Source organism: Eriocheir sinensis, chromosome 14, assembly GCF_024679095.1.
Source record: "Eriocheir sinensis breed Jianghai 21 chromosome 14, ASM2467909v1, whole genome shotgun sequence".
NCBI lineage: Eukaryota > Metazoa > Arthropoda > Malacostraca > Decapoda > Varunidae > Eriocheir > Eriocheir sinensis.
Genome location: NC_066522.1, coordinates 8,035,464 through 8,050,751, shown reverse-complemented (window position 1 = coordinate 8,050,751; position 15,288 = coordinate 8,035,464). Strand labels below are relative to the sequence as shown.

Here is a 15,288-nt window from a genome sequence, read left to right as displayed (position 1 = left end):
TTGTTTAAATGTGTGGTGGGTGTGTTGCAGGAACCGCTCCGCCGTAGGGATGTTGGGAAGACTTTAGTAAAGCCAGATTGGCGAGACCGTTTTTGCATTGGCTCCCACAGGTCCTTTCCTCCCTGCTGCTCTGCCACACAGTCCCAACACCTATCTCTTCATCTCATATGATACCTATAGGTAACATATGAGAGGAAGAGATGGGTATTGAGACTGTGGGGCAGAGCGGCGGGGAGGAATGGATCCGCGTGAGCCAATGCTAAAACGGTCTCAACAATCTGGTTTCACTATAGCAGGGCAATGTTGTGCACCCGTGAGTGAGGAACGTTTATTTGTACACCATACCACTTTTCTTTTGAAAGGCTAATCCTCAAATGACTTGAATTATTTTTGTGAGCTTGTTATGTGAAAATGATACATACATGTAAGGAGGCAGGGCAGCAGGAGGCAGATCAGCTGAGCGTCACTCTCCTGCCCACAGTGAGTTGCCTCGTAATCTTAAATGTAGTTGACTATGATAGTATTGCTGAGAGCTACACTGAATTTCTTCCCATTTAAAAAGATCGTTTTTTTGTTTTTTTTTTAAGTGTACTCTCCAAAGGTTTCAAGGCGTATGATGTAGGAAGAACGGCTTATCACTGTAGGCTAACTGGCGCCGCAGAGACAGCCTTCCCCCTGCCTGGTCAGAGGCTCCCACCACAGCAGTATTGTGGCTGCTGGGTGTCTATTTTGATATCTGCATCTGTATTCTCCTGCTGCAGCACTGGCATTTCCATCACAGAATCCATACTAGATGAATATCATATCAATACTAAATACTATAAGTACTGTACGCAACTCACCGCGGGCAGGAGAGTGACGGTCAGCTGATCTGCCTTCTCCTGCCCCGCCTCCCTACATTTATATATTAATTTCACATAACAAGCTCACAAAAAAATATTTATTCATTTGAGGATTAGCCTTTCAGAAACTTTGAAGTGATATGGTGTACAAATAAGTGTTCCTCACTCCAGGCTGCTTGACATCGTCCTGCTAATCTTCCCTACATCCCTACGGCAGAGCGATTCCCGCAACACACTCGCCACATGTTTAAGCAACCTCAATTTATAGCAAAAAACAGCATATGTGAAAAGAGTATTTCTGTCTTAGAATGAGGTGAAGTATCATATCCTTGAGTTTCTACCATAACTGCAGGACACCATATATATATATATATATATATATATATATATATATATATATATATATATATATATATATATATATATATATATATATATATATATATATATATATGTCACCATCCTTATGACAATCATAATGGGAGGGTCACATTCAAACAAGGAGAAAAGTGATTGAGGAATGATCTTCCTGTATAAAAAAATAAAAAAAAATAAAAAAATCCTCCCTTACACACACACACACACACACACACACACACACAGGAAGATCTTGACAATTTATGAATGGAGCCAGGAGTGGGAAATAAATTTAATGCAAAGAAATGCAAGGTATTAGAAATGGGCACCAGTACAAAAAGACTAACATGGGACTACTTGATGGGAAAGGAAAATATCCACAAGGCAAAAGGGGAAAAAGACCTGGGAGTATTGGTCTAGGACAACCTGTCACCAGAAAAACACATTAACAAGAGTGTTGGAGAAACGTACAAGCTGTTGATGAATATAAGAATAACGCTTCACTACATGAACGAAGAGATGATGAAGAAACTGATAGTAGTTATGATTCGTCCAAGATTAGAATATGCGGTAGTAATATGGTACCCACACAAAAAGAAGCACATATACAAGATTGAAAGAATGCAGAGAGCAGCAACCAAGGCAGGCCCTAGCCTGGCGGACTTAACATACCAAGAAAGAGTGGAAAAGTTGGGGCTACCATCCCTAAAAGAAAGAAGAGAGAGGTGATATGATTGCAGTTTTCAGGGTGATGAAGAGAATAGATAAAATCGATAGAGAGGATCTGTTTGTATGGGATGGAAAAGCAACTAGAGGACATTAAAGGAAGCTGAGAAAAGAAGATGCTTGAAAGATGTAAAGAAATACAGCTTCTCCAATAGATGCATTGACCAGAGGAACAGATGTTGTTCAAACCAGAAACATAAATGAGTTTAAAGCAAAGTTTGACCAATTGAGACTCAGAGACGGGACCACACGAGCGTAGCTCACTTCCTATCACAACTAGGTAAATACACAAGAAAATTATTTAACATTCCATATTCATATTTGTCAAAACTATAAATACTTAAATGATAAAAATGTTACTCATCTTGAGTTTGCCAATTTCCTTATGTTTCCACTGGTGACACCATACATGGGGAAAGGTTATGGTCAAGCCCAAATTTCTTAGAAAAAAAAATTCATAAATTAACAACCTCCACCATCCACTGGGTAGCAATGAGTCTCAGTGACTTCGTTGGCAGTTGTACACCACAGACAAGCCACCTTTACAAAAATTAGTAATCTAAAAAAATAAATTAAGGTTTGCACAACATATTTCATCACTTTGCAAATTTGTTTTGGCACAGAGAAACAGTAGAGGTGAAGAATTATTGAATCTTAACATAGTCTCCTTGACTGAATTAATGTGGATTTTACACAGAAAAGGCAGTGTTTAGTTAATGAGTGACTTTAAGGGTACTGTAAAGAATGAGAGGCATAGGAAAGAATTCTGGAAATACTGAAAAGATGGATGAGAGATTATCATTGGTATTATTTTTGCTAGCATACTAGCTGAATGAACCATGTGTCAGTCCTCAAAGACTAGGAAATGACTGGAGTACAAATCTGGAGGCTTGTTACAAGTAGTAGAATATCAGGTCACTTCCTGGGCACTGGAATCACCCTTCAAGCGCAGACACTGGTCAGAACCTTTTTCCTTGTGATTTTCAAGTTTGGCTATTCTGGAGCCAAACTGGATTGCTCGCTTGGGTAGACGGGCTGCCTGACTGAGGCCAAGGGTGGCTGCAACAAGACGCAACAACAATTTCTCCCCAGTGCCTCGGCCCAGCAGCATGTTGGTCTTTATCCACACAGGCATCTCATTGAGTGTTGACACTACTTCCTCATCCAAGTATGGGAACCTGCAATGAGGATGTTTTTCTGTTCAGCTTTACTTTTAGACTTATTTACTCCCTTGGCTGTTTACATTAATTGAGGAAAACTGACAGGTAAAGTAATAACTAAAGTAAACTCAGATAAGGTGTCTAAAGCAAATTTTCATACATGCTTAAAAAAAAAACTAGATTCTGAAATTTACAATCACAACAAATTTTTAACCTGACGTATGAGTTATACAGCTGACAAACACCAAAAGTAATGTACAGTGTCTATGATCACAATATCTACATAAACAGCTTCCCTATGAGAAATCTGCTCCCATAAGGTAGCAACACAGTCTTCAGTTTTTCTTAGGCCCACATCTTAATATTTTGGGACTCTAAGCCGAGGCATATAAGTGGGCCCCTTCTCAATTATCAAATATTACTATCACATTTTGTGTGATAAGTAATAGTTGAGGTGGTTTCTCAATCCTCTCTTTACTTGAATGCTTATATTGCTACTGATTTAATTCTCTTGACTGACCCCATAGCCCACCTGCCATTATCTCCTCCATCAACCCCACCCACCTGGGAGCCCGGCCATGGTGGGCCAAGATGCGGTTGTCTCGGCCCAAGTTTCTGGTGTGAATACGAGCAACTTCCATCTCAATTTCCTCCAGAAGGGCCAGCCAGCCTCCTGTGGTAAAGCGACCCCGGTGGCGGGAATATCCCCCAAGCTGCTCATCAGCACCTTGTCCACAGAGTAGTACCTGCAAGACAGACATAAATAACATAGATTTGCTGCCAGGTTATCACATCTAATTAAAGAGATGAGGACCTTGAGTATAAGCATCACGTCAGTATACATACAAAAATACATTGGCAATAGGGAAACAACAAAAAAAGAAATTATCTAATTTTCCATACATGTACTACCATTCAATAGTCTGAGATATCTGAGAATTTGGCACAAGGCTGATCTGCTGCAAACCAGAGAAGCAAAGTATATGTATACATATATACAGTAAACACCTTTCAGTTGGCATGCTTTAAGCCAGAATTATGGATGTTGGTAGGGCAAAAAATTACTTATCCAGAATCCATGAACCCTTAATACATACCATGCCTGATGAAGCCATGGGAAGGGGAGGGGTCAAAAATTACAAAGATTTACATAGATGTTCTGACCACATAGACCCTATTACCCAGAGTAGGTGGTCTATCCTTAACCCCTAAAGGTCGGCTGACATGGTATACCCTCAACCTGTAGAGGTCGGTTGATGTGGTATTCCGTCTGGGCTAGAAGGTCGGCTGATGTGGTGTTGCGTCAATATATATATTTGTAGCCCGATTGAGCAACATTTCACTGTATATGCTACACTGCTTATTAGTGCGTATGAATAGGTCCTCAACCTGCTCGGTAGTCAGTTTCTGCCAATTTGTGATAATGAGTTAGAGTGATTTTTCGAGTTCTCCCGCGTTCGGATCGCTGTGCTCCCCTCAGCTCGACGAAAGCAATGCTCTCACTCCCTCTCTCTTCTCTCTCCCTGTTTCTCTCTCACCACGAAATGACATGTTTGGGGCGGAGTGAGAAAACGTTGAGAGACTGGTGTGGTGGGTAGTATTAGCACTAACCCTGCACCAGCCCGTCGCCACAGCCACGCTACGCGAACAAACACATATGCTCTCCAGCACAGAAAGTAGTCCAATTATACTTGTCATATCTCAGCATACACACAGCCCAGAGAGTTCTAGTTGGTCTCATTCGAAAGAGGAGAACTTGAAGGTAATGTATGATGTGTTGTTACGTCAGTACAGTATATAGGTTAAGAGTGAGCGCGGTGGGAAATAGAGTGAGAATCGGCAAATTCCACTCACCCAGCCACACTCGAGCATAGTGGGCTGGTGGGGGGGAAAACTTGTACAAGCTCAAACCTGCCGACCTTTAGGGCTTAAACCTAAACAAAATTACATCAAATGGCCATCAAAATGCTGCAGCTCTACCTTGGTGAACACTAAGGTAAAGGAAGCGGCAGTAGAGTTTGTTTTTAAATTAATCAATCATGTTGCACTGGTAGGAGCTCAATCCATTCATTGGTGAAGAATAATTTGGTGGTCTGAGCTAATTTTTTATGCATAAGTTTAATTTCATTATTTCTTGTTTGCAGTGTATAATTATAAAGAATGTGGATTCATTTACACTTATGAAGCTTATGTAACATATGTGGGAAGTAAAGAAATGTGAATATATTCTGAACCTACAGCCAATCAGCAGTGTCCTTATTTACTCAGTTTGGGATCTAGCCACTGCTGGGAGGGATCCAGCTTATGTGAACAAACTATAGTAACAACAAAACATTCTTTTATCTTCACATAACCTGACACATTACAGTTCAGCTGCCTAGTGCTTGGATATAATCAATCATATCAAATCCCTGAGAAACAGTGTTGGGTGTCAAAATATACTCAAATGTAACCTTATGAGTAGCACTGTGATGGAAAAGTAATAGAGAACCCAACTCCCTAGCCTTAACCTCCTTACCCTTGAAGGTGACACATAAGGAAGGCCCTTGGCTGACCCTTGACCTCTGCCAGCAAACCACAGGGCACAGCCAATGCTGTCATCAAGAACTGAGGCAAGGGGAGCCACAAGGTGACGGATGGTCCTTTCCCTTTCTAATGACAGCTCCTTCTCTGTCACATCAATCTGGAAAAAAATAATTATTTAATAAAGCCATCCATCTCAGACTCAGTATACATACAAAGCTACATTGGCAATGGGGAAACAAAACAAAACACACACACAAAAAAAAAATCTAATTGTCCATACATGTACTACCATTCTGACATATCTGAGAATTTGGCACAAGGCTGATCTGCCGCAAACCAGATCAGCAGAGTTTGTGTATACGTATATATAGTAAACATCTTTCAGTTGGCATGCTTTAAATCAGAATTATGGATGTCGGTAAGGGAAAAAATTGCTTTTTTTATGCAACTGTTCGATGAAAGTCAGAAATATTACCATATTTTGCGGCATATAACGCGCACCTTTTTCACTTAAAAAATGCCAGAAAGTTACCCCGCGCGATATACGCCAAAGGTATAAATTTTGATTTTTTTTTGTTCTGCCGTAATTTTGAAGTTTGCATGGGGTTTTATGGGTCAGCATTACTCCTAGGCTGGCACACAAGTCCTCAATGCCATTCTCTGTTTACATGACTGTAACGATGGCAGGAGAGTTTTTGGTATCTTCTGTGGCTGATTCTGCACTCAAATATTCACAGACCTTGACTCCTCATAAGCCTCCTCTTGCTTCCAAAAGAGCTCTCAGTGTGAACGCAACTGGGAGAGAGCTGAAAGTGACTTTTTCAAACTTCGAAAGTGGTGTTAGTGGTGAAGACAATGACATCAACAGCATTGAACTCCAACCCCTCGTCTTATCAGGAAGGCTGAGCCCTGTTATTGTGCAACCTCAGTTTGGTGGCCATCCTGTAGATCAATTTCATTACGGTGATGGTGGAAGTGATACTCAGGCCCCTGAGGATGCATTCCACCACCCTTCAGGGTTATCAAGTTAAGAACATGAGGGTAATGAAAGGGGTTTGTAACGGGCTCGAGTGCATAGAGGGGGAAGGCTGCTGCCAACCACAAGCTACGCAGCGCTGCCAACACAGGCTTGCTCTGACCTTAAAGTTACTGTGCTTCATCACATCACCACGGAAACACCACATGACGTAGAGATTTCGGGTTTGAGGCAGACTGAAAAGAAAGATGGATAAATCGAATGCTCATAAATTTAAAGCTACTGGTTAGGTAAAGCCGTGAAATTGATAATGGAAAGTGACCAATTTTCAGGAGAACGTCAGAATACTGCCATACGGGGAGAACAGATTTCACGGTACACATCCGCCCTTTAGGGGTTAACAGAAATTTCGGGAAATTGTACATCATCAGTCTCGTTTAACTGTACATATTTCTGAGCATTTTAAGCACTGAATAGGTTTTTTTTATAGTTGTCTTAAAGTTTAGGGTGCACCGGAGTGCATTATATGCCGCAAAATATGGTACTCAAATTATCACATTTATGCATAACCCTAAGAAGCTCCCCCTTCCTCTTCCTACTCCTTCTAAGGAAAAATGAAGACCCCCCTCTTCTTCACCACGTAAAATTCAGAAATATCTATGGAAAATCATAAAATGAAAAAGTAAAAAGAAGGATCCTCACCTCAACAAAATTCCAGTTACGATGAGGCCGAAGTTGCTGCAACTGCTGCCAACACTCTCTGCCAGAAATTCTATCTGGGACCTCAAAGCTAACAGATGGTGGTGCAACATTATCCACCTGTTTCTTGGCTTTATGCTTGCTCCCAACTTTAACATTGACACACACTTTCTGAGAAAAGGCAACATTGAGCAAGTCAATGCTCTCCTCTTGGGGCAGGCAGGCATCTAGGAGCAGGGCCAACACAGCAGAGTCAAGACCCCCGGAAAACAAAACAGCAATTCTTGGATGGTGGCAGTGGCTTGGTGAGGCTGTGCAATTTTGGCAGCAAGGTGGGCACTTGTCTACCCTCCTTTGCACTGCTTGAGTTAGTACCTTTAAAAAATTCCCAATGTTGTTTCCTAGTAAGGCACTGAAAGTTTCTAGATTTCCCTGCTCCAGTGTTGGAGGGAGACTCTTGAGTTGTTCTATGATGGCTGGGGAAGGCAGGGTCATGTTGAGAGGTTGCATGAAATGTGATCCTAACCTCACATCCTTCACCACCTCCACTGCCTTGTGGAGTGATGACAAGCTTTCCTCTTTTATATGAGACCACAGAACCAAATTCATCCTAAACCCCTCATCTACAGTGATCATGGAAAAGTCTACAATGAACAGGCCATAAGCTGGTACCTCTTGTAGCTCATCACACTGCTGCCACACTGAAGTCACCATAAGTCTAGGGTGCTGAGGCGAGGGTAGCTGCCACAATAAGCTATGACGACCAAACACATCCCGGCCAAAGTACAGCCTCAATGATGGCCGGTGGAAGTACACCAGAGCCCAGGGCCCCTTGATGTCTTCCAAGAATGACAAGATACTTTCCTGTTCTCCCGAGGCCAGCCGCTCTGACACATACTGAGTGTCGCTCTTGTCACCAGAAACCTGTAAGACAGACTAGATTTTACACACAGCATCAATTCTCGCTATACTGTACAATGTCTCTCCTGTATGAACATTTTGATATATCTTACATATTAAGTGTTAGTGTATGCTCTCACTTCCCTCAAAGCATTTTAAGATGTCTTACCTGATGGCCGGCCAATATGTCTCCATTCCACAGCAGAACATTCCCCAGTGGGTCCAGGAGGGGCTGGGGCGTGGGTTCAGGTCCTTGGAGCCACAGCACACACCCTTCAAACAAAGCACTAATCTGCCAATTGTAGATAAATTTAAACAAAAATAAATAAATAAATAAAGGATGTAATTTTAGTGTGATGATGTGGTCATGTGAATACACACAAAAAAATTCCTACTGACCCTTATGACCTATTCCTTCAACTATTCAACTATTAATGGAATTATACTGTGGGCTATTTTGTCTGTTAGAAGGCAGTTATACAAACTGCTGTCTATATCAGAGGAGACACAAAAACTATTGAAAGAACAAAAATCTTACTAAACTTGATTACACAAAATTAACATTTACAAGAAGTCACACATTTAAATGAGAAAACACTGAGATGCCTGTTTCAGTGGCTCTAGAGTCTAGACCAGGGGTTCCCAAACTTTTTGTTCCTCAGTACCCTTAGACTCTTTTTATAGGTTCCCATGTACCCCTAACACTAAAAATTAAGCTTGATAGTAAAAAAGGACATTTAAATATTTTGATATTTTAAGTTTATTAGAGTCTTCATGTTTAGATTACATAGGCATCTTAAATGATGAAAACAGAAATAAAGCAATTACTAAGGTAACTGATATTTTGATCCAGCACATACAATACATACCTTTTTATTATTATTATCCAAAACATTAATGAACAAAACTCAGGTATTCTTATTTTAATGCATCGCACTAACTCAACATGAGCGCGATTAAAATAACTGCCGCCCTGTGTTTCTTATTTTATAATAATGAAATGTACTGCTCTTTAGCGCTGTCTTATATACTAATCAACACAAAGAAAATGAGAAAAGTGCAATCTGAGTGCAGATTACAACACCATGTATTGTGCAAGTAATTTGGGAACCCCTGGCTCTAGACAGTCTTAAGACATTGAGTCATACCAAGACTACAAAATGGGGCTCAATAACATGTTTCAAATAAGAACCATGTATTATAAACTATAAACACTATCATTCACAAATGAGACAACAGAGATCATGAAAGCTGCCTTTTTCTGGCTCTAAATACAATCAATCAAAACTTTACAATAACAATGTACTGTAGGACTAGTTCTTACAAAACTACCACTTAAAAATATTACTAGATTACAAACGAATGTAAAACAAAGAAATAACCCATAATCAGAAAAAATGGCCTATATTAATAAAAATGGAAAGCTGAAGTAGACTATAAAAAAGTAAAACAGGTAAAGGGTATACTTTTGCATTTTTTCATCAACTTATCACTTTTAGCTCACACTTTTGTTAAGAGAATAACAAATATAAGTAGAGAAATTCCTACTTTTTCCCCAGGCCTCACATCCCCCGTGGAAATTACACTCCCATAGGGGGCTGCGCCACTAGGTTAAGGACCACTCACTCGCTTAGAGTATCCAGAAAATTTACATTTTAACAGACAGCACTGACTGAAAGAGAATGATTGGTAAGACAGGGTAACTGACTATATAACTCTTAAATTCTTCTAACTGAGCAGCACTTCAAGTTCTTCCTTTTCTTTACTTTGCCTTCATACCCCCTCTAACCATCTCATCGTGCTGCTTTACATCTGGGGTGGCTTTGATATTGTATCTAATTGTCCTCTTCCAGGCTTCCTCTTGGCAATTTTCCCCCTTTCTCACACTAACCACACCCTTTTCATTTTGCTAGATATACTAGAAAAATACTTTTTTTCTAATAATAACACTATACAGCAATATGGTAATTAGTGAGATCAGGAACATCCAAAATTTTCCACATTAAGGGGAGAGTACGCCGTCGAATATATATATACAGTAGAGCCCCATTTAGCGCGAGAATTAGGTGGATAAACGCGGTCGCGCTAACTGAATAAAGTAACCAATATGAAAAAAAATATTTTGTGCACATGTGGGTCTGACTTTTGGGTTTGATAATTACTCAAAATAATCACTCACATTAAAAAAAAAAAAAAAAAACTACGATTGGCTGAGCTCTGAAAACACGCTTGTGATTCACTTGAAGTCCGATGACGTCATCGCCGGCGCTCACCCGGTCAGCGGCCTCGCTGCCTTAAGGCAGCATCACACTTGGACAACCGGCAAATCCAAATTTTTCGGGTGTGCGTCACACACGGCCAAGGTCAGTTGCCCGTATCCACATCCACAACGTAAACAAAGCACTTGCCCTGTATCAACATGGTATCGTCTGCTAAAGTAAGGGCTCTCGCGGCTTGTGCCGCGCATCATGGCGGCTTGTGCCGCGCATCATGGCGGCTTGTGCTGTCCATCATGGCGGCTTGTGCTGCGCATCATGGCGGCTTGTGCTGCGCATCATGGCGGCTTGTGCCGCGCATCATGGCGGCTTGTGCTGCGCATCATGGCGGCTTGTGTCGCGCATCATGGCGGCTTGTGCCGCGCATCACGGCGGCTTGTGCAGTGCATCATGGCGGCTTGTGCCGTGCATCATGGCGGCTTGTGCCGTGCATCATGGCGGCTTGTGCCGCGCATCACGGCGGCTTGTGCAGTGCATCATGGCGGCTTGTGCCGTGCATCATGGCGGCTTGTGCCGCGCATCACGGCGGCTTGTGCAGTGCATCATGGCGGCTTGTGCCGTGCATCATGGCGGCTTGTGCCGCGCATCAAGGTGGCTTGTGCTGCACATCATGGCGGCTTGTGCCGCGCATCATAGCAGCTTGTGCCGTGCATCATGGCGGCTTGTGCCGCGTATCATGGCGGCTTGTGCCACGCATCATGGCGGCTTGTGCCGCGTATCATGGCGGCTTGTGCCGTGCAACATGGCGGCTTGTGCCACGCATCATGGCGGCTTGTGCCGCACATCATGGCGGCTTGGCGCAATTTTCAAAATTCAGTCGTGGTGGCTGCTCGCGCTAACTGAGGCTTTCGCGCTAATTAATTTTTTTTCTTGGTAGATGGTGGCTCGCGCTAATTGCGGTTCGCGCTAATTGATCTCGCGCTAAGTGGGGCTCTACTGTATATATATATATATATATATGTATATATATATATATATATATATATATATATATATATATATATATATATATATATATATATATATATATATATATATATATATATACACATAAGAAATGAGTTGCATGTTGTCGCAATATCTATTGGCTTAGAAGCATTGAGTGGTAGTGTATTTTTTTGTCTACCATAAATTTAAATGCCCCTAGTGAAGGGGATTTAAATACCCCGCTTGTGGACGTGGTACATTGGGAGTCATTACTGTGCATTTTTTTCAATGAATAATGTATAATAATTACATATCAATGCGTTCTATAGTCGGTTCATACGAGTCTGAAGTGTGCATTATCGTGCAATTAACGGCAACCTGCAGCCACACCACATGTCCGATTCCGTGGATACTGTATGCTAGCCTACGCATAGTCAACAGTCGTCAGTGTCAGTAATACGCAGGCAGCAATAACAAATACTGTCAATTATACTCGATTATGAGTTAAAAAAAAATATTAGTAATGTCACAAATAGCTGTTTTAATAATTTACAAGATCGCTGATTATGATTATTAAACAGCCTTGAAGCTGTCCACTACCGAGAAAATTAGCAGGCTTTATATTAACCCTCTTGCACACCGTAAGTTTTTGATAAGTTTCTGTTCCACTCACCATGCATTTCTCAGGCCCGACCAGCCTTTTTTTGCCACCGCAATACTCTACATTCCCGGACATATTTTACCCTCACAGATATATCGTATCCCAATAAATTTGGTATCAATGGCTTGATAAAGACTTGTACTAGAACATGCACAAATAAGAACAGAGGAATATATATATATATATATATATATATATATATATATATATATATATATATATATATATATATATATATATATATATATATATATATATATATATATATATATATATATATATATATATATATATATATATATATATATATATATATATATATTGTTATGCCGGACGTGTTACGTGGGTTCCGTGTCGCCGTCAGGAGACTCCGTGGGAGGGAGATATGTAAACACTTTGCACAGCTTCTGTAGTTTAATATTCTTCTTTAGTAGTACACTTCACTCGGACTCTTCACTTACCACTAGCTTACTATGACTGGGACTGGCTCTCGCCTCTTCTCCTATATATATCCAGAACAGTACAGTCTAGAATATTACAGTATATTTCAGATCATACAAGAACATGTAGCAAAATATATGCGAGTTGGCAACACTTCCTGCCTGGCGCCTGGCCGTGGGGCGCGGACGGCTCGCCTTGCTCTCCGCCCCTTTGCTCGTTTCTCCGGGAGCCTTCTAGAGGCCTATGGTCGCCGGGGGAAGCTTCCAGCACAACACTATCCCCCCCTCTTAATTGTGATCGTCCCGATCACACACTTAACTATGTACAAACATAAGAGAATTAATCAAAAACATAATAATCGTCGTATCGCTGTGGACGCCTGCGTTGTCTCTGTCTTCTGTTCGTTGCCTCCTGCGCGTCTGTCTCTTGGTGCGCCTCGTCGTCGTCCGCTTCTTGGGGTGTCCCTGGAACATCTGCCGAAGCCGGGAGGTTATCTCCCTCGGCTGAAAGGGCCAGGAGGCCTACGTCGTCGACCTCCTCTCGGTCCTGGACGTCCCTTGCGTTTTCGTCGGCTGCTGGGTGTCTGGTTGTTCCAGGTGTAGTTTCCCGGACCGTGGTACCTCCATAGGCGGTTGACGTGGACAACTTTCGGCTTGGTCTTTCCGTTCTCCGGATTCGGTAAGTCACGTCGGAGAGGCGTTCTAGCACAGTGTAAGGGCCTTCCAGGGGCTCTGTAACTTCGGAGACTGTCCTTTCTTCCTCTGCGGGTTGTAAAGCCAGACTCGGTCTCCTTCCTTGAAGTCAACGTGGCTTGCCCTCATATTGTAACCGCGCTTCATGGCCTCCCCGGAGAACTTCAAGGCACCTCGGACTTGATGGTGCACCTCTTCCAGCCGTTCCTCTAGTTGACGGGCAAAACTGGAGGCGTCCCTTGGAAGGCTTTCCCCAGGCGGCCTTCCTGTCAGTAGGTCCACCGGCAATCGCAGCTCACGTCCAAACATCAGCTTTGCCGGTGAATACCCCGTAGTCTCGTGGGCGGCAGACCTGTAGGCCATGAGAAGCGCAGGCAGCTTCTGATCCCATGAAGACTGATCATTGTTGCACTGCTTGGCCAACTCCTGGCCCAACGTCCAATTAAACCTCTCCACCATTCCATCTGACTGTGGGTGCAGAGGGGTGGTCCGGGTCTTCTTGATACCCAGAAGCTTGCAGCACTCAGCAAGGACTGTTGACTCAAAATTCCTTCCCTGGTCGGAATGGAGCTCGTTAGGCACACCGAAGCGACAGAAGAACTCCTCCACCAAAACCTTGGCGATGGTAGTGGCTTCCTGGTCAGGGATGGCGTAGGCTTCCGGCCACTTGGTGAAGTAATCCATTGTGACACAGATGTACCTATTTCCGTTCGTCGTCAGAGGCAAGGGTCCTGCTATATCCACTGCCACCCGTTCCATGGGGGCTCCAACCTGGTATAGTTGCAGTGGGGCACGGTGACGCTTCTTGGGGCCCTTCTTTGCACAGCACACCTCACACGCGTGACACCATTCTTCCACGTCCTTCCTCATGCCAACCCAATAGAACCTTTGGCGCAGGCGACTCAGTGTCTTCTTTACCCCTAGGTGTCCGCTGGTGATGCTGTCGTGCATTTCTTTCCAGACGACTTCCGGGTACTTCACTGGTAACACCGTGGAGCATTATTGGTCAAGACCATAATGTGAGACCCAGGGTCGCTGCAACACCCGGTCGTGAATCCGAAGAGTGTCCCACTGAGTCCAGTAATTTTGGTGGTAGGGCTTTCTCGAGATTACTTCCCACCCAGGTCGCGTTGACTACTGACTCATCCACTACATAAGTGGTATCAGATCTAGTTCCTCCCGCTGACGGTTTACCCAGTCTTCCCATTGCACCTCCGCTGTCTGTTCCACTGTAGTGCGGCGGCACATATTCTGGACGCTTTCCCTCTGGAGGCAATGTTGACACCCGGTAGGCATGGGCGCCGGCTCCTGCTGTCCGCGTTACCGTGTGTTAGTCCAGATCGGTGCACAATAGTGTAGTGATGCTGCTCTAGTTTACCTATCCAGCGAGCAAGCTGGCCCTCAGGGTTTTTCAGTGACTTCAGCCACCGCAATGCAGCGTGATCCGTGCGGATGGTGAAAGTTGCACCGTACAGGTAAGCATGGAAAAGTCAAGGCTCTTGACTACTGCCAGGAGTTCTTTCCGGGTCACGCAATAGTTTTTCTCGGCTGGGGTGAGCTTCTTGCTGAAGTAGGCCACAACCCGTTCCATGTCGGCACATGCCTGGGACAGCACTCCACCAATCCCCTCATCACTGGCATCACAATCCAGTATAAAAGGCTTAGAGGGGTCTGGGTAGGTGAGTACGGGCGAGCTGATGAGGGCCTCCTTGAGCTTCTCAAAGGCAACCTGAGTTTCCGCTGTCCACTCAAACTTGCGCCCCTTCTTCGTCAGGAGGTGCAGTGGTGCATCAATCGTAGCGAAGCCTTTCACAAACCTGCGGTAGTATGAGGACAACCCGAGGAAGCTCCGCAGCTCCTTCACGTTGGTGGGTGTCGGCCAGTCCCTTACCGCAGCCACCTTCTCAGGATCAGTGCGTACTCCAGCCTCGCTCACGATGTGTCCCAAGTATTGGACCTCCTTTTGGAACAGACAGCATTTCTTCGGGCTGAGCTGCGAAAACCTCTGATAGCCTTTCCATCTCCTGCTCGAAGGTCTGGCCAAAGACAATCACGTCGTCGAGGTAGATGAGTGCCGTCTTCCAGTGAAGTCCCTCCAGCACCCT

The 15,288-nt window shown here is 43.5% G+C and overlaps 1 protein-coding gene across 5 annotated transcripts in view; it reads right to left on the bottom strand.

The window, feature by feature from the left end:
• Positions 1–1,299: 1,299 nt before the first annotated feature.
• LOC126998405 (asparagine synthetase domain-containing protein 1-like) overlaps positions 1,300–15,288 on the bottom strand; it is a 40,322-nt gene continuing 26,333 nt past the window's right edge. For 2 of the 5 annotated variants that reach the window (XM_050860043.1, XM_050860042.1), the window contains 5 exons: positions 8,356–8,478; positions 7,290–8,210; positions 5,604–5,768; positions 3,650–3,831; positions 1,300–3,103 (listed from right to left, as the gene is read on the bottom strand). In XM_050860043.1, coding sequence (XP_050716000.1) covers positions 2,836–3,103; positions 3,650–3,831; positions 5,604–5,768; positions 7,290–8,210; positions 8,356–8,478 — 1,659 coding nt within the window. In that variant the 3' untranslated portion in view covers positions 1,300–2,835. The remainder of the gene's footprint in view (positions 3,104–3,649; positions 3,832–5,603; positions 5,769–7,289; positions 8,211–8,355; positions 8,479–15,288) is intronic. The other 3 variants (XM_050860044.1, XM_050860045.1, XM_050860046.1) reach the window with 2 other exon arrangements.